The 18,740-nt window shown below is 39.5% G+C and overlaps 2 protein-coding genes across 3 annotated transcripts; one reads left to right on the top strand and one right to left on the bottom strand.

The window, feature by feature from the left end:
* Positions 1 to 2,038: 2,038 nt before the first annotated feature.
* Positions 2,039 to 6,953, top strand: LOC103156119 (E3 ubiquitin-protein ligase TRIM21-like). Its single transcript, XM_007578051.2, has 2 exons — positions 2,039 to 2,247; positions 4,282 to 6,953. The coding sequence occupies exon 2, from the start codon at positions 4,291 to 4,293 to the stop codon at positions 5,899 to 5,901; it is 1,611 nt and encodes a 536-aa protein (XP_007578113.1). The 5' UTR covers positions 2,039 to 2,247; positions 4,282 to 4,290; the 3' UTR covers positions 5,902 to 6,953.
* A 1,094-nt stretch (positions 6,954 to 8,047) lies between these two features.
* Positions 8,048 to 17,388, bottom strand: nsfl1c (NSFL1 (p97) cofactor (p47)). Of its 2 annotated transcripts, none has more exons than XM_016664069.1 (9): positions 17,237 to 17,388; positions 15,023 to 15,123; positions 14,819 to 14,893; positions 12,350 to 12,515; positions 12,175 to 12,270; positions 11,283 to 11,392; positions 11,065 to 11,202; positions 10,796 to 10,966; positions 8,048 to 9,024 (listed from the first exon to the last, which is right to left on the bottom strand). In XM_016664069.1, the coding sequence occupies exons 1-9, from the start codon at positions 17,336 to 17,338 to the stop codon at positions 8,862 to 8,864; spliced, it is 1,122 nt and encodes a 373-aa protein (XP_016519555.1). In that variant the 5' UTR covers positions 17,339 to 17,388; the 3' UTR covers positions 8,048 to 8,861. The 2 variants fall into 2 exon arrangements, with proteins under 2 accessions (XP_016519555.1, XP_007578112.1); XM_007578050.2 differs by having other exon boundaries at positions 14,819 to 14,896; positions 17,237 to 17,387.
* Between the last annotated feature and the right edge of the window lie 1,352 nt (positions 17,389 to 18,740).

Raw genomic sequence — 18,740 nt, 5'->3', positions numbered from 1 at the left:
TGTGTAGAAGCAGACTTCTGCTTTTATCTTGTATTCCTTTTAATCCTTCTTTGTCTCCTCTGCTCTCATGTCTTTTCCCTTTAAAGTTCTTGTCCCACCTCTCTCCCTTTCTTTTCCATTTCCATGTGGTTTACACATTAAATAAACCCAAAGCAACTTCTAATAAAGATTTTTAAATGTCACGTGGAGCATTATAGAGAAAGCTGCAATGCTCCACATGTGAAAGTGAAACTGATGGACTTCACCTTGGCACTCAGACAACAATTCTGTGTCACACCACCAGACAGAATATGTTAATAAAAAAATATATAAAAATAATGATGCGATCTCTAAGAAGAAATTAAATACACATTTTGTATGTAAACAGCATTGCTCTGCAGACAGATTGAGATCAATTTCCATACACAAAAAAAGAACAAAAGAAAATCATGTTCAGACAGTTTCTCTCTCCTTGTCTAATTAAAAGTGTTCCCATGGTGTTGTTTATGTATTTAGTGTATTTAGACACCACTCTGGATAAGAAATATAATTTTGATGGACCAGCTTCCTGTTGTCTTTTGTTTTAAACGAGAGAAAATGAATTCAGATTGAACTCCAGTGAAAGTGATTTATTCAGATTTTATTGATTTTGTCTTGTCTTTTAGCATCACTAGCTAGTCTGGTCATCTCAGTCTGAAAACCTAAACAGATTGGGAGCCTCACTTCTGCATATTGAAATATATCTTATCAGTGCAACTACAGATCCATGAAATAAAACAGAATAATACTGAAAAAAAATCAGTAACTTAAATCACCAAATAAATCAAAAATATTCTAATTTATTCTGAATGTGACAAAACAAGATAATTGGCAGAGTAAAGATTACAAATAATGTCTAAATGTAAACCTCGTTATAAAGAATTGGATAGCTTTCCTGCTTTTATTTTGAAGGACAATTGGGTGCACCATTTTCCTGTGTTTCTGACTAACCTGACACCTGATGGGCAGCGTAGCAAAGTGAGCAAGGTGGGAGTTTTTCTATTAGTTTCTGTTCTTCTGTGGGCAGAAGTACGTTTTGCTACATTAAGTCATAATTATTCACAAAGAAAATTCAGAGATAAACAACCATTTTTCTTATAGATCTGATTACTTCAGTCCTTTCATCAGACACATGGGGTGTAGAATTAATACACAGTAAAGAAAGAAGAACTTAGATGTTTCTAATTATAAATAAATAAATAAATAAATAAATAAATAAATAAATAAATAAATAAATAAGGAGATATAAACGCTAATATATAACCATACCTGTCTTCTAATCCTCTAACTTTTACATGAGAAAAAACAAACATCAGGAATGTTTCTTGTTACCATGGAGAAAGTGTCAGACATGTGGACTGTGGGTGTGCAGGACTTCATGGATGAATGCTGATTTGAAAAAAAAAAATAAATAAATCAGCATTAATCGGAATGCTTTTTAAAATCTTGTTTGACATAATTACAAAATATAAAATTAAGATCAGACTGCTAAGTCTGGCTTTTTTCATCATGCACCACCTGTCTTTGTCCGGGGAGGAAGCAGCTATTTTCACATAACTTTACATATCTTTAATTAAACAAAAGCTCAACATTAAAAAAAAAAATGTAATATGATTAAGACAATCTCTTCCTAACCCAACATGCATGATAAAGTCTGGAGACAAAGGTGAAGGTTTAACAATTATTGGAGAGAGTTTTAAATGTGGACAGTTTCTACGTAGCATTTCAGATAAAACAAAAAAAATGAATCAATAATTATTGATACCAATTGACATTGGTATCAGTTCAGCGTTTCTGTCAGCTTGTGAGTCTGATTGTCTGTTGTCAGACTCACAAGCTGACAACAGACAGTCTGAATAATGGTCAACAGTTTAGAAACATTATTGCATCTGAGACAAACGATTTCTTGTTAAAATCGCCTTCAAGAGGGAAGCTTAAATTCCCCAAATGGGCCATGGAAGAAATCACTCACAATTTGTTGGGTCATTTGTTTTTTCTTACCTTTTAGTATAAATCTCCCAGCATCCTTTGCTCTGTGCCAATGATCTTCTTGCCCATACCAATGATGATTCTGGACAGAGGCGGAGCAACAACGGAAAATTTAAGCATCTCCTTCTGCAAATGAAGATCAAAGTTAATGAAGAAGAGCAGAGCTGCAGTGGAGACTGACTTCTCTGTGTCTGAGTTTGTTTGTTTTTTTCCTTTCTTCATCACCTGAGTCAACCATCGGTGAGTACAGCTGATGATATTGATTGTGCTCCTTACCACCAGCGTCAACATCTAACTAAAAGATTTCAATGAGCAGCAAACTGGGGAAAATCATCTCATTACTTTCGGAAACACAAATCATCTGCAATCATTTGTCTTGTGTATGTTGTTTCTAAATGAAAATGTTGCAAAGTGTATTTTCTTGTTTACTTCCATTAAGAAAAATGGAACATGATGTGGGGTTCAAAAGTCGGTTTTTTTGAACTCCAGTCAACAAGTACTCTCCACCCAGTTTAAAGTTCACAGAGAGACTCTTGCAGGCAGAATAATCCCAGTTAATGCCTCTGAGGAGATTAAATGTTATCTTTATAATGTGTCAAAACAAAGTCCACAGGAAGATTCTCCAGCTTGGTCTGTGTTTCGTCCAATTTTTGGGTTTCTGCCGTGACGGTCTAGTCAAAGTTAGTCCAGGAGAAGTCGAAGCATATCCAGCATCTGGATTAAAGCTGTAAACTCTGAAGTGTGTTCTCTGGATAAGAAAGCATCCACAGGATCACCTCTGTCATTGTCTCAGTCATTTCTCTGGACCACTTTGAACTAAGATGTTGCAGTTGGACCTCTGGTGGTTTCTGGAGCACCGCTTGGTGAATATTATCCTCCAAAAACAGTGACAACACGGCCCAGACCAGGAAGCATAATTGCAGTTTAGCACCTCTTTCTGCAGTTACTCACCCATCACCCCATTAGGACAGTGCTAAAGTCAAATGGGTTAAAGATTAACCTGAAAGGAGCAAGTTATCAAACTGTCATAAAGATAAACACGTCTAACGAAATGGAAACAAGTTAAACGTGGTTTATTGAGCATCAGATCTCTCTCTTCGAGGGCTTTTCTAATTTATGACTTGATTTGTGAGTTGCTTTGTTCTCACAGAAACCTGGCTGCAGCACAAAGATTATGTTAGTATGACTGAGCCAACCCCTTCTAATTGTTCATATTTTCATATTCCTCAAAGTACAACATGAGGAGGGGGAGTAGCAACTATTTTTCATTCAGATTTACTAATTAATCCTGCACTTACTAATAGCTGCAGTTCTTCTGAACATCTAGCCTTTAGTTTTCCTCATCCTAGTCGCGGAGCAATAAAATAACTTCTGTTAGTTGCTTTGTATCATCCACCTGGACCTTACTCTCAATTTTCAGATCTTATCTCAGTCTTTTTACCTGAATCAGTGTTAAATACTGATAAGCTCAATATAGTGGGGGACTTTAACATTCATGTTGACACTGAGGACGATAGCCTAAATGTCACCTTTAATGCTATCTTAGGCTCAATTGGCTTTACTAAGAAAATTCACAGTCCTGCCTCCTCTGGTCATCACCTTAGACCTTGTGCTGACACATGGCAGAGTGTGAAGAAATAACAGCAACTCCCCGTCCCCCTGTGCTGTCTGAACATTTCTGATAACCTCTAATGAAATCTCATTATAGACAATCTTTATCAGATAGATAATGCTGTAAAAATGATAAAAGAATTGTTTCATGCCATATTACTTCAGAATCTCAGAGAAACACATCAGAAGGCAGCAATTTAATTTGCTTCATAATGTTACAGTTGGAATGTATGTATTCCATTTGATCGAACTGAAATACATTTTTGCATTGAGAAGATGTTTCTTGTAAACTGCTGCTACAGAATTGAACTAAATTGAAACTGAACTGGTGTTTCAGAGAGGCTCAGATCATTTATGTCTTTGTCTGATTTGGTTGGACGTGTTGAAACCGTTAGAGTTTGCCTTGTGAGGCAGAGAATCTGAAAACAAGAATCAATGTTTAGGATACTTAACGTTTCTCATTGAAAGTGTTTCAGAAAGCTGAGACAACAGGTCCTGAAGTAACAGCTTCCGTTGCTCCTGACGCCGTCTGGTCTCAGGGTGATCAGGGTGATTCTCCTTTGGTCCCGCCGACTGAACTCCCTACATGGAACCTGTTTAGAACGTCATTGCAGACCTTCACAATATCTTGATAAATCATTGATCTGTGTCTCCTGTCCTCAGAGTTCAGACATGTCTTCTGGCACCTACCTGTGGTCTGAAGATCAGTTCCTGTGCTCCATCTGTTTGGACGTGTTTGTGAATCCGGTCACCACACCATGCGGTCACAACTTCTGCAGAACCTGCATCACTAAAACCTGGAATGGAAGCAGTCTCTACAAGTGTCCTCTGTGCAATGAGCATTTTACCTCCAGGCCTGAGCTGAGGACAAACACTTTGTTCTCTGAGGTGGTTGATCAGTTCAGACGTGAAGCTCACCAACAAGCTGTTCAACCAGGAGAGGTTCCCTGTGACATCTGCACGGGACCCAAACTGAAGGCCCTGAAGTCCTGCCAGGTGTGTCTGCTCTCCTTCTGTCACACACACCTGGAGCCTCACCTGACCGCTCCACGGCTGAAGAGCCATCAGCTGATGGAGCCTGTGAAGAACCTGGAGGACAGGATGTGCATGAAACACGACAGACCTCTGGAGCTGTTCTGTAGGACCGACCGGATGTGTGTCTGCTCGCTTTGTCCCGTCTTGGGTCACAATAATCATGAGCTGGTCCCTCTGAGAGAAGAATCTGAAGGAACAAAGGTGGAGCTGAGGAAGACGGAGATCAAAGTTCAGCAGATGATCCAGAACAGGCTACTGAAGGTCGAGGAGATCAGAGAGTCGGTGAAGATCAGCAAAGTTGCTGCGGACAGGGAGAAAGCGGGAGGCGTTCGGGTCTTCACAGCACTGAAGGAGTCTGCTGAGCGAGGCCTGAAGGAGCTCATCAAGGAGATCGAGGACAAACAGAAAGCTTCAGAGAAACAGGCTGAAGACTTCATCAGAGATCTGGAACGGGAGATCTTTGTGCTGATGAAGAGGAGCTCCGAGGTGAAGCAGCTCTCTCAGGCTGAAGACCACCTCCACGTCGTCCAAAGCTTCTCCTCCCTGAAAGCCCCTCCGCCCACCAAGACCTGGATGGATGTCAGAGTTTGTCCACTGCCAATTGACAAGATCATGGCGAGGGCTGTGGCTCAGCTGGAGGAGGAGATGAAGAAGATAATAAAGGAGGCGGAGATGAAGAGGGTCCGGCAGTTTGCGGTGGATGTGACTCTGGATCCTGACACAGCTCATCCTAAGCTCGTCCTGTCCGATGACAGAAAACGAGTGGAAGTGGGTGATGTTTGGAGGAGCCTTCCAGACAACCCAGAGAGATTTTCCAAGTGTGTTTCTGTTTTTGGCCGGCAGAGTTTCTCTTCAGGCAGATTTTACTCTGAGGTGCAGGTTAAAGGGAAGACTAAATGGAGTTTAGGAGTGGCTAGAGAGTCCATCAACAGGAAGAGAATAACTCCACTGAGTCCTCAGAACGGCTTCTGGACCATTATGTTGAGGAATGTAGATGAGTACACAGCTTGTGCTGACTCCCCGGTCCGTCTCCATCTCCAGCCTGGTCCTGAGAAGGTGGGGGTGTTTGTGGATTATGAGGGGGGTCTGGTCTCTTTCTATGACGCATGTGCTGGAGATCTGATCTACTCTTTTACAGGCTGTAGCTTCGCTCAGAAACTCTACCTGTTCTTTGACCCCTGTAACAAAGATGGAGGTAGAAACTCTGCTCCCATGATCATCTGTCCCGTAAAACAGGCTGGTCGTTGATTTGATGAAGCGCCATCCAGAACTTCTTTTATATATTTGTTATTTAGAGCTGATCATAAATATTTAGAGCATTTAAGATCAGAGGGCTGTTTCAAAAAAAGCAGGATTCAGAAATCCAGGATATGAGATAAAGTCAGGCTTGACATAATCATAATGGGATCAGTTCTATTTCACAAAACCCAAACCAGGCTCAGGAGGTGCGACTATGTTGAGCCAGGCTGAAGTAATTCAGGTGAATGTGTCTCTACAGATTTCGTTCAACAGACCATGAGAGAGACCTTTTGACCTTATGGAGAAGATAAGTTCCCATTGCAACTAATGCACTGCTGCTTTTGTGAAACCGAATCAAAGCTTCATTCAGTCAGGGTATCCAGAAGCCTGGCTCATTCTGCTATCCTGGTTTTGTGAAGCAGGCCTCCAGTCCGTGGTTCCGCTGGAAAATGTTCTCCAAAAACTAGAAACACAAGTAAACTCATTTAAAGCCAGCAGTGAAATAAGACTGAAAAACACACAAATAATCTTAGATAATGATAACAGATATGCAGTGATACGCTAACGAGACCCAGCTGTTTATAATTCTGGGCCTTTTAGAAGCAGGTTTGGGTCCTGAGTTCTGGACCAGAATCAGAACCAGTACCAGTCACATGTTCCTTCTGCATCACTTTCATGTTCTCTTTCTCTGAGCTGAACTGTTGGTTGGATCATTGAGTACAAGTAAAATATACAGAGACTAATTTTTTTTGTGTGTGTTATCTTTACACAAATATATTTGTGTTTCAATATATTTTTTACTTTGATTGTAACTGGTGTTGTTAAAGTTTGTTTTTATTTGATCAGATCAGATTAATTCTATACTGTACTCTAGAGAAACTAATAATCGTATCAAGGGAGAGACCTGGTTGGTTGGCTGGTAACTAGTAAAATGACAGAACAGAACTATCTGGTCTATGTCTTATTTTGATATGTAAAGTTGCATCATGAGCTAGAAAACTGACCTGTTGGATGTAAAAAAAATAAATAAAATAAAATCATTCATCAAAAAATACACTGAATTATGTTTTTGTTGGAAAAAATATGTTTTCTCATCATGATTTTTTATCTTTTACTTATCTCATATTTACACATATATTTTTCTCAATATATTAATCATCATTTGGCATTTAGTCATTGCATTGTTTACTAATTGTTGTTTATGTTCTTATATATCCTACATTTCCAGATAGTTTAACTGTGGAAAAGTATGTCATTAATTTGCTCATTGTAACATTTTTAAATTTTTGCAGTAATTAGTTCATTTCCTGTTTGTGCTTTTGTAAGGTTGCATCTTCTCTCCATCTTTGCGCAGGCATAGGCAATGAACTGTTTACAAGCACAATCTTTTCTAATGGTTGTTAAAGAATGTTTTGATATGAACTGTATTTTCTCCTTACTGCAAGTAAAACCCAGTGAAACAACAATTGCATCTGCCTTTGTCCTTATTTGTTTTGATTTGTCCCAAATATTAAGTATATGAAGTACTCACACATTTTGTCTTTTTTTTTTCTTATTGGCCTTTTTGTTTTTACAAATCAGTCATGATCAACAAAATGTGGCTTTTTTTAACAAAAAAATAAAAAATAAATACTTTTAAGTAATGTTTTGGTAAAGTTTTGTAAATTTTCACAGCTGTGAATACCAAATGTAATATTTCTAGTGGGAGTAGTGCATCTTATGTTAATGACAAAGACAATTTTAGACAGAATTAGCAATAAAATATTGCACAGGTGAGTATTCCAGAATTAAAACGACCTAGCCAAAAGATTTGGTTATATATTAAACTGACAAAATGTTATAGAAAAGCAATATTCAAGGCAACATTCCTGACAGACTGTTTTACCTCATTCAAAGGAGTTTCTGACTCCTGCTGCTGCCTCCTGCCTCTCCAACACTGAACCATTTGAGGGGGTGGTGGGCGCTGTGTTGTGCCTTCAAAATAAAAGCACACAAGTGCTTTCAAAATCAAATATTTTTAGCAAACGTCTCCAATATTAGTGGGAACCGTTCCCCCAGTTCCTACCTCTATAAACGCTATAATAAAGTCGTATTACGTGAGTAAAGTACGAGAATAAAGCAAGACATAAAAACAAAATAAAAACAAGACAGCGGGTTCTCCTTACATCAACCATAAAATGAGTTTATTTCACTGGAGGTTCAAACGTGTTTCTGTGTTGCCCCAGGATGCATAGAAGATGTCATTGTCACAGAAATTCAGATTCTACTAAAGGAAACCAGTGTTTACAATCTCTATGTTCATTTGCTCAACCGGTTCATTAGACCAGACTCTCACTAATATGCTGCTGTGGGAACGGGGCAAAGCATCTTTAACTGAGAAAAGGAAATTAAGAAACAGAGGCGTTTTAAAAAAATAAAGTCATTTGCTTTTCAACAACAGACCGGTTGTGGCGTTACAATAGAAGAAAGGAGAGTAAGGCTACTGGTATCAGTTAGTTAAATCCTTGTGTGGGGAAAAGAAAACATGATGAATCTAATCTCTGTTATTGTTTGTGCAGTTTACAAGTGTAAATCTGCTCCTGTACCAGAATATAAACTTTGTTCAGTGGCCAGATTATAGTACGAGCTAAAGTGTAGATTGGACTCCAAAGTGGACCAGCATAATGTTCCTTCAGCTAGACTCATCAAGAGAAGAGGAAGTGACCAGCATCTGGTGGTTTCTGACTGGTTCACCAGCGTTTCAGCCCTCTGGCGTCTGAGTGGGAGGAGAATGGAAAACAGGATGGAGAAGGGGGAGCAACATCTTAACATTTCATTTTAGAAAAACAAAAATCAGAAACTAGAAGTCCATTTAAGTCCGTGTGTTCTGCTCCCTCAGAGGGGCTGTGGTTCTTCAGCCACTTTGGGGTGAGGGAAGCAAAGGGTCAGAGGGAATTCAAGGGGGTGTTGGGTGTCTCGTTGTCCCAGCCTCAGTTTAGCCGCTGGACGATAACAGCGTTCAGCAGGTTGGCCTCCTGCAGCGTCTGGCTCTCATCTGCCAACTCCTTGTTGGGGAAGGTCGTCATGAGAACGAACTCTCTGGCAGCCATGGTGGGTCGGGCCAACACCACAAACTGCCGCAGGTCCGAAATCCTGAGGAACACCGGCAGAAACAAGGAAAGCTAACATTAGCTTAGAGAGAAAATGATGCAGAACGCTTTACTATTTTAGTTTTTCATCAGTTAAAGTTACTTTTCCCTTCACAGGCTAATGCGTATGCATTTTCTTCTGTAACATACTTACCGTACAGTCTCATTGTTATTTTTGTGAGTTTTTTTTTTTAAACCTTTGTTTTATTATGCATGTTCCAACCTGTTGCTACGACAACTGAATTTCCACGTTGTGGGACAATAAAGGATATTTCTGCTGATGTTATTCCCCCAATAAAGACATCTAGCGGAACACAAGATATGTTTGTTCAAACAAACTTTAATTTTATGTAAAATAAGAAAAAAAAAAATCTTGCCTCTCTGTGAAACGAAATGCCCCGCTTGATTAATCTTCAGTTAACAGTGATTGAGTTTGCATGTTAGACCACTGGTTTTAAATTCACCAAGGCATCATTAAAAAAAAAAAAGAATAAATAAATAAAAAGATCACTTGAATAATACTTGCCAGCACTAGAATTTGCACCAGTTAGATATTTTGGTTTCTCCAAGAAAACTGGGACTTCTTTCCACTGAGGGTGCGGCAGTGTATTAGCTTAACATTACTCGATCAAATATTTACTTTAAGGAGGCTGAATGAACAATCGCCATCAGAGTAGTTAAACTACGTTATGACACCTATTTAAAATACTTGCACTTGTTTGGTTTCTGCAGATGATTGCACCTGAAGGCATCATCCTAAATGGTGTCCTATAATGTCAGACCTGGGACTGGTCAGATCTCATCCGTTTAAAAGGAAGAGGGAACATTTCACTTTAATTTTGTGTGTGGCTCCAAATCCAGGCCTCCATTTGTTAATAAATTTGATTTCCATTGATGATTTTTGTGTGATTTTGTTGTCAGCACATTCAACTTTGTACAGAACAAAGTATTCAATGGGAATATTTCATTCATTCAGATCTAGGATGTGTTATTTGAGTGTTCCCTTTATTTTTTTGAGCAGTGTATTTTTTTTTCTTTAATTCCAAAAGACAGATGAGGTTTAACTAAAAAGTGAAGGTTTTTCAAACTCACGCTTAGGTTACAGCTTTTATAACAATCTTAAAGGGGCAGTATTATGTGTTTTCCAGCCACATAATATTTAGTATTTATTGATTATAGCAAATCAAGTAACCATGTTGCCTTCAATTATTATAAAAATCCTTTATATATCAAATTACTTAAAATAAATTTTACTTGAAATTGGGCCTCTGTCTCTTTAAGAAACTCCTGCTCTTACTGAAACTCCATGTTCATGAAGTCATCAAAACATGGCTCCTCTATTAAACCTTAACGTTTATACCAGAATTGAACTGAGAAGTAGCTCCTATAATGAGCTCAGCAGGTGCATAATTCCACCAGGTGTTTGCTAATTGCTGCTGGCTAGTCTGAAGGAGCTGAGTGTGGGAGCCACAGGGGAGGGCTACTCTGTGAGGAGGAAGCTTGGAACCTGCAGCTGAGGAAGAGCTTCAACTTGAAGGAAAAAGTAGGTTCAACCAGGTGTTTTGTACAACTGGTTTCCATGATTCCTAAAACATGCATAGAGTGAAGACAACACTCCAGGTATGTTTTTGATGAGGGAGTAACAACTTAACCTGTCATAAAGATCAAAAAGTCAATTTAATGTAATACTGCTCCTTTCACAAAGTTCTGCAGGTTTCTGATTTATAACTATTCCACCTCCAGAAGTCTTGTTCCAGAAGTCTATAAACGTTCACCTGTGGGTGTGGTTGAACCTCTGGACCAGCTTGCCACCGTCAGCCAGTCGGATCTGAATGTTAGTAGTAGGTTGGGAGGGGTCAAGGCTGATGGAGGAACTGGCTTGGGCCTCGTTGGCGGCCTGGTCCTGCTGGGAGGTGGGTGGAGCTGAAATCAACTCTGGAGTGGCACTGGAGAAAAAAGAAAAACCAAAGAGATACAATAATCAGGTTAAATTTATAAAAATTGTTGATATCCAGCCAGTTATACGCCTGGTTAGAAATCTCACCTTCCTAGCTTCTGTCCTTCACCTTCGAAGGCTTTAAAGGCGACCTTGGGCTTAGCAAAGTCCTCGTCTCTGTGGTCCTCCATGTCCAGGTTGACCTGGCCGCCTCGAGCACGCTGCCTCAGCTCCAGAGGAATCTCCCTGCAGGAACACATCAACATGACTGATGCTGGATTGGATTTATCCACTTAGGACATACGGCCTGTAAAAGTTGTTCTCACCCTCGTCTGATTGCCTCCAGGAAGTTGGCATTCCCTGGATCGTTGTAGGTTCTAAGTTCACCGTTATCCAGGCTGAAGCCCGTCTTCCATAACTTCAGAACCACATGTACCTAACGCAAAACGAAAAAAACCACACCCACATGAGACAATATCACTACACCCTGGGATTTAATTCTGATGCAGCTGATGGGGGGGGAAGGGGGGGGGAGCCCATTTATTGTAGGGAAGCAATAACTGCAATTTTCTGGCCGACCTTTAAACACCAACAAAAATGACCACACCAAGGACATTGGCTGTGTTTAAACAGTATTGATGAATAGGATTGAAGGCAATTTCAAAAATGTTTTTTGATGATAAGTTTTGGTGCTCGGATGAGGTTGCATTTTTGGCCATATTGAAATTAATGGATTTTGCAAAACTGCAATGGAAACACTTTATTCACATCACAAGTCACATGATCAACAACCAGATTTTGTTAATGGCAGAAACAACAACAAAGACAACAGGAAGTGATAGGAGGATGACGTAGTGTGTTTTTAATGACTTATGTGAACATATTTATTCACCTGTTATTTTAATTGCTTTATTTAATGGAAACACCGCAATTGCAAAATTTTCAAAAATAAGCGGAATAGCAATATCAAGTTTTGTGCACATTTGTGGTGGAAGTGCAGCTACTGAAAACAGATGTTTCCGTCACTCAGTGAGATTTTAAAGTAGTACATTTTCTGTTTTGGATTATTAGTGTTCTCTTTATTGCTAAGAAAACAGCCTCTGTTTGTAAGGTGGCTCCATGTTAGTTTGCATCACAGAGAGTAACCTGGATCTGACTGGCATAATAACACCAAAGTAAACCCAGCAGGAAGTGAAGGGAAGGAGGATCTGCTCTTACGTCTTGCTGACTGTTAGACGCTTGCCTCTCTCCAACTACGTAGGTCGACTCCTCTTCTGGAGCGGCGCCCAGTCTGTAACCTCCACCAACAAAAGCCTAAGAAACGACACAAGGTTGTGAAAACAGAGTCAAAGACAAACAGAAAACAGACGGTAAAAATGTAAGTAAACTGGACCTTTGCTTTGCTGGATTCTCCTAGTCCTTTCCCAGTCCGGTCCAGCGGCACGGCTCCATGTTCTCTGGCCCCTTTGAACAGATCCTCCACGACCTCGTTGGAGCTCTTCTTCTTTGGCGGACCAACAATCTGTTGCCCGCTGCGTTCTGATCCCCCCGCGAAAAACCTGACATGATTGAAACAGTGATAAATCTAAATCTTTGTATTTCACAATAAGATATAAATGATACGATAAATGCCCACCTCTGCAAAGCGAGGGAGCTTTCACTGTAAATTTGTGTTTCACAGAAAACTTTGTTAAAGGTCAAATCATCAGAGAGTCAAATGAATCAAAAGGGAATGATTCAATCATTAGCCTGGCCAGAGCAAACTGCTTCATGGGAAAACATTTTTCTCAAGAGCAAAACATGAGTTTCACTGTAGCAGTACAGTTTCTTTCCGTCTTTTGAATTGAGCGTCACTAACTGTGTTTCCACTGACTATATAATTGTGCATATTAACATTTTGAAAGACAGCAATTTAGAAAAAAAAAAAAAAACTTGTTTTACACTAAAATGTTTTAGTGCTAAATTGAGGTGATTTTTCTGGCCGTATCAAAATTTACTCATGTTGCAAAACTGCCATGGAAACACTTTTTGTGCATCACACGAGTCACATGATCAACAACTGGTGGAAAAGATGAAAACGACAGAAAAGATGAAAACGACGACAGGAAGTAGTTGCAGGATGATGGAGTCCCATGGTTTTTAATGACTTATTGTGTTAAACTTACAACTTCATGTGTGATTTTAATTGCATTTGTTTATTGGAAACACTGCAATCGCAAAACTGTTAGACATTAGCAGAATATCCACGTTTTGCGCACATTTGGAAGGAAAACGCAGCTAGTGTGGCTGGTGTATTTATTGTAACTTAAAGGGTTAGTTTAAATTGAGATTATCGGAAATCTCGTTGACAAAAGACATTTGTCAATGTTGACTAAAATGTTTAGTCAACATTAGTGACTAAATATCTTGATCTGCGCCTTCATTTTCTTTGAGCATATTAAAAGTAATAGAAAATAAAACACAGACGGTCTTTGGATTATTCCATAAACGTTAAAGTTCTCATCAGCACACAGAACCAGAAATCTGTCGAGGCTAAGCTAACTGGTTTGGACTGGCATTCTTTACGCATTTCAAAAGGAAAATAAAAAACTACCATCAGGTGAGCCACTTTTATGTTCATTATTTAAAAAAGTGAATAAGCAGCTAGTCATACCAACTCAGGTCTGAGATACACAATACAAACAGTGCAGAAAATACCAGTAAACAAACACACCCAAAGGACGACTACCTTTTGTTTCCAACAAAAAGTCCGATTGAAGCCATAAAACCACTTCAAGAGTGTAGATTAGTAAATTATTTGATAACTATTTCTGGTCAAAATGTTCGGTTCATGTGCTGATTTAATAAAATCGCCATTAAATCCTCGCTCATCCGTTACAAAGCAGCCCAGCAGATCGCCCTGGCAGAGGAATCTGTTTATGCAGCAGGAACACCATCAGCTCCCAGTGAATGAGGTGGAGGCCCAAACTGGTTTGGTGCTTTCTGGAACCAGCTTCCTAAGGTGTGCCTCTTCCTGTGTCGGCCTCAGTCAGGATGAGGATGCCAGAGAGAGCTGCTATGAATGCAACAGCCATTTATAAGGGAAAGTGCAAATCGCTTTTCCCTTCATTAATCTAGAACTTATCAAAGCTTCTGAAATATCCACGTGTTTATTTTTATATTTAACATTAGCTATGTTCCCATCCGATTGTCATTTGAATATTCAACTAATTTTTAAACAGTTGCAAATAAATAAATAAATAAATAAAAAGAAAACAGGCAAATTAAGTGTGTTTCCATCTACTGGTTTGGAGTGCATGAACCAGGCTATGCAAGGCAGGATTTTGTCAGATGTTGATGTTAGGCATGGCATAATAAACAGGAAGCAGACGTTGCAAACAAGCATGGAGCACACATCTCAGAAAAATGGAGAGAGTTTTCCTTTGATAAACTTTAGAAGTTTGAACTGGATGGGAAAGTTCGCTACGTCAAAACTTATCCTGAAAATGTGCTTCCATCTCCTCTTTAGCACATTAACTCTTTTTTTGGAAAGAAAAAAAACCATGTCAAGTGAGTGGAAAAACTTGAAGTTATTTAGAATTTTTCAGTTTCTGTCAACCTTTTCTAAATCAATACATCAAAATGCAAATGAAAAAAAAGCATTGACAGAAACATGGCAGGGTTTCCCCCAGAGTATGTTAAGCCTGGAGGGCCACCAGGTTTTCTGAGAGCAACCCTGCATGACTGGTACCTAAAAGCTCCAACATGAAGAAGCTATTAAAATATACTCTGAATGACATTTTATTCTTTAATTGCACATTTAAATGTAGAAATAATTCCACTGGAGAAAAAGAAAAAAGCCATTATTAGTCAGTCCACTTACCTCTGACCCTCCTCTTCATCACTTTCATCCTCTGCCTCATGCATCAGATCTCTGAAGGAGGTCACCCTGGGCTGACTACTGTACATAAATGGTATTTTTTATATTGCAAAATTACTAAACAATAATAATAATATTAATACAAGTCTGAGTAGAACAAATGTTGAAGAATGTAAAAAAATAAATAAATAAATAAATAAATCCCACCTGGGCCCAGTAGATCGAGACACGGAGGAACCGCCCTCAGGCTGAGGAAGTGTGATAATGTCATCATCGTTTCCATCTTCAAAGAAACTGCCCAGTGCAAGCTGGGGAGGAAACATGGAGACGGAAATGAGACGCCGGAATGCTGCCAGGCGGCTTTCACTCACCACCTGACTGGTGAACTAGTATCACCCGCCGCAGTGAGACCCATCTGTCCTGGGTCAGGGCGGACGAAGAAAAACTTCACTTCAAACTTTCATTCCATGCTCTCCTGGTTCTTTATGCACAGTGAGCAACAGAAGGCTCTCTATGAGGAATGGGGGTTGAAGTCTAGCCAATATTATGATACCCAACGTTAGAAAGCTGAGAAATATATTGATCAATGGATTTCTGAAAACTAATATTAAACAAAGAGTCTGCAGCCTGTGGCTCTTTGGCCCCTCCATCCACAGCTCTTCCAATAAGAAATATTTTTGATTAGAAGACAATAAGAAAAGGATGGTTTATGAGTTCTTTTGCAGGTTTTATGCAGTATCCCCATATCTAAAACAGACGGGCACCAACTGTACAAGGCTTTCAAAAGTAAATAGCGCTACACTATGCTACCTGTCTTTCTTTATTTGACATATTCACGGGCAAGGTCTATTCACCTGTCCTCATATGACAAAATAGATGTTTTTCTTTGTTTGTTTTTTGTAATTTTTAGAGGAGTCACTTTGATCAAAAATATAAAGATTTTAGTTGAATTTCCTTTGTTTTCTATGAAAGCTGAGAGCGGACATTTACTGCATTTACTTTTCCCAGTGGTTTTCTGAAGATGAGTTAATCTCATAAAATCAAACCTTGATTTCTCAAAACTAACATGAGGCGATTGACGTGTGCATTAACTTCCATTCCTCATATGCATGTGGTTGTACCTGTATTTTAAGGAAATCAACTTAAAAGAAAACTATCAGAAACAAATATATGCAGGAAAACATCTGTTCTTGGCTTCTGTAGCTTTCAAAATAAGACTTAATTTAGTACATATTCAAAAAGACATTTCATGTGGCTCTAGACAAGTTTTTAATTTTGTAGTAATAGAGATAAGGTGGCTTTTTGAAAATGTTGCTGACCCCTGGACTTAACAATCAAACTGTTAGCTAATATCCAACACACAAAAAAAGTTGTTTATTTTTGCACGCTGTATATGTCAACAGTGCTGTTGACCACTGTGGGAGGGACAAGTTTATTTTGTCTGTACAGTAAGTAACTCAGAGCTGATCGTTCAGGCCAAATCTTAAAACCAAGTGAGAACAAAGGAACCTTTAGTAGCTGAATGAAACTGAAACTGCCAAGATGGGGCGCCATGTTTTCCCACAGTCACTGTTGTAGGTTTGACAATTAAAAATAAGAAGCAAAAACACAAACATGTTGATTTCTTTAAAGTAACGTTTCAAATAACTAAATCAGCAGCGGTAGTTGGTCTTGGTTTTTATAACTCAACTGCTTGCACTAAAATGCTGCCAGGTCTCTTATTTTTCACTGAAGAGTTTTTGACAGTTATTACATTTAGTTATTGATGTCAAAGAAATTCTCACTGAACTAAGCCAACACAGTTTAACAATGCCTCGAGAGAAAAAAAACGTTAAATCTGTTATCCAATGTCAGCTTTTGTGCTCACATGACTCTGGCATGTTGACAAGTTTCCTTTTTTATCTACGGAGTCGCTTTTAAACAGAAACTCGAGATTATTTAGTTTCTCTAAAGGACCTCCTTTATTTAGGTGTCTTATTAATATGTCTGTAACCATAAACACAATGTTATATTTGAATTCGATTGTTGACTCTGCTTTCTTTTCAGATTACAGGCTAGCAGCTTTACCCTTACTGCGTCAACTAAATTTAATCCAACCTAACAGGGGGCTAACGCTGGCTAGCCGTGGAGCCACGGCACACCGGATAAAACTTGATAGAAAGAAGCCCGCATACAGACGAGTACAGCTGTTCATGTAGCCGTGGATGTAACCGCTATTTGGCTGTCCGACAACGTCTCTGTTGTTGTCTGAAATCACTCGGGTAGGTATTGTCCAGGGGTGACTTGCACAAATGACTGGCGACACAGGCTAACGTTAGCCGGTAAGCTACTCATCAAACACACCGTTTAACCGCAGTTTGCTTCTGACAGAGCGCGGTCCTACTCGATACAGCCGTAGGAAAACCCGCTGAAAATCTCTACCTGCAGGTTCCAACCGGCGGACTCCAGGAAAAAGCGGGCCCTCTCCTCCTCCACGCCGGTAACAGCGACGAACTCCCTCACTGACTCCTCTTGACTCGCCATTTTGATTTGCTCCTTCAACGAGCCGTCCGCTTCCACCTGAGGAAACAAGCAACAGTTGTTCGTTCCTGTCTGATTTCAAAGTAGAAACAATGACGAAGAAATATGACTGAACCATAATTAAATTAATAAACCTGAAAATATACAGAATTTTAAAAAGTTTTTTTTTTTCATTAAAACACGCTCAAATCACTTATTTTCTAAGGTTCATGCATATCATGCATACTTGCTTACTGAAGCAAGCATTGATAAAACCACAAGGGGGCAGTCTAAGCACACATTAGAAAGGCCAACCTAACTTTGACATTAGTTCAGATATTCAAAACTAAACATCCATGTTGAAAATACAGAATGGTTAAAACTTATTTGTATTAAAAAATATATTTTTAGCACAACTCCAAAAATATTTTCTTACCAATGATATTCTTCTTGGTTAGGTAAATTCAAGGTTTCTGGAGAAGAAGTTATATGAGATAGTCAAACCTCAAAATCAGGAGGAAGTGGGTTTCATCCTGGCTGTGGAACACTGGAACATTTTAAGCCTTTAAAGATTTTAATCGGTGGTGCCACTAAAAACGGGCAGCACAGTTACGATGAAATTTACCCAAGACTGTCCAACCAGTCTGCATGTGTTTTGTGCCCATAACCTGCAATATGTTTCATTGTGTTATTCAGGTAGTCCTGGGCGTACTTTGGGAGTATAGGGTACACCTTGATACAGGCTGTTAGGTCCCTACATCCAGTGTCAGAGCTTAATTCACATTGCTAACAGTAAGACTTGTTTACACTAAGAGTACACCTTAGCCAGGTGTACTCTACCAATTCAGTTTATAAACTTCATGGACAGAGTTTCTAGGCAGAACCAAGATGCTGAGGAGATCCGCTTTGTTGGCCTAAAGATTGGGTCTCCGGTTTTGCAGATGACGTAGTTCTGTTGGCTTCGTCAGATCATGATCTCCAGCTTGCACTGGGAGCGGTTTGCAACCGAGTGTGAAGCGGCCAGGATGAAAATCATTACCCTCAAATCCAAGACGACTGTTTTGAGCCAAAAAGAATAGAGTGTCCTCTCCGGCAAGGTCTTGCTCCAAGTGGAAGAATTTAAGTATCTCAGGGTTTTGTTCAAGAATGGCATAACAATGGAGTGGGAGATCGATAGGTGGAGTTGTGCTGCGTCTGTTGGTTACGTTCTGGTCTGTTGTAGTGAAGAGAGACCCTCATTTCCTGGTGTACATTCCTACTTACCCTCATCCATGGTCAAGAGCTTTGGGTAGTGACCAAAAGAAAGAGATTGCGGATGCAAGTGGCTGAAATGAGTCTCCTCTGTAGAGTGTTTGGGCTCTCCCTGAGAGGCAATATGAGGAGCTTGGTTATCCAGGAGGGATTCAGAGTAGAGCGGCTACTTCTC

Source organism: Poecilia formosa, unplaced genomic scaffold (assembly GCF_000485575.1).
Source record: "Poecilia formosa unplaced genomic scaffold, Poecilia_formosa-5.1.2 Scaffold465, whole genome shotgun sequence".
NCBI lineage: Eukaryota > Metazoa > Chordata > Actinopteri > Cyprinodontiformes > Poeciliidae > Poecilia > Poecilia formosa.
This window is presented reverse-complemented; position numbering and strand designations above follow the sequence as displayed.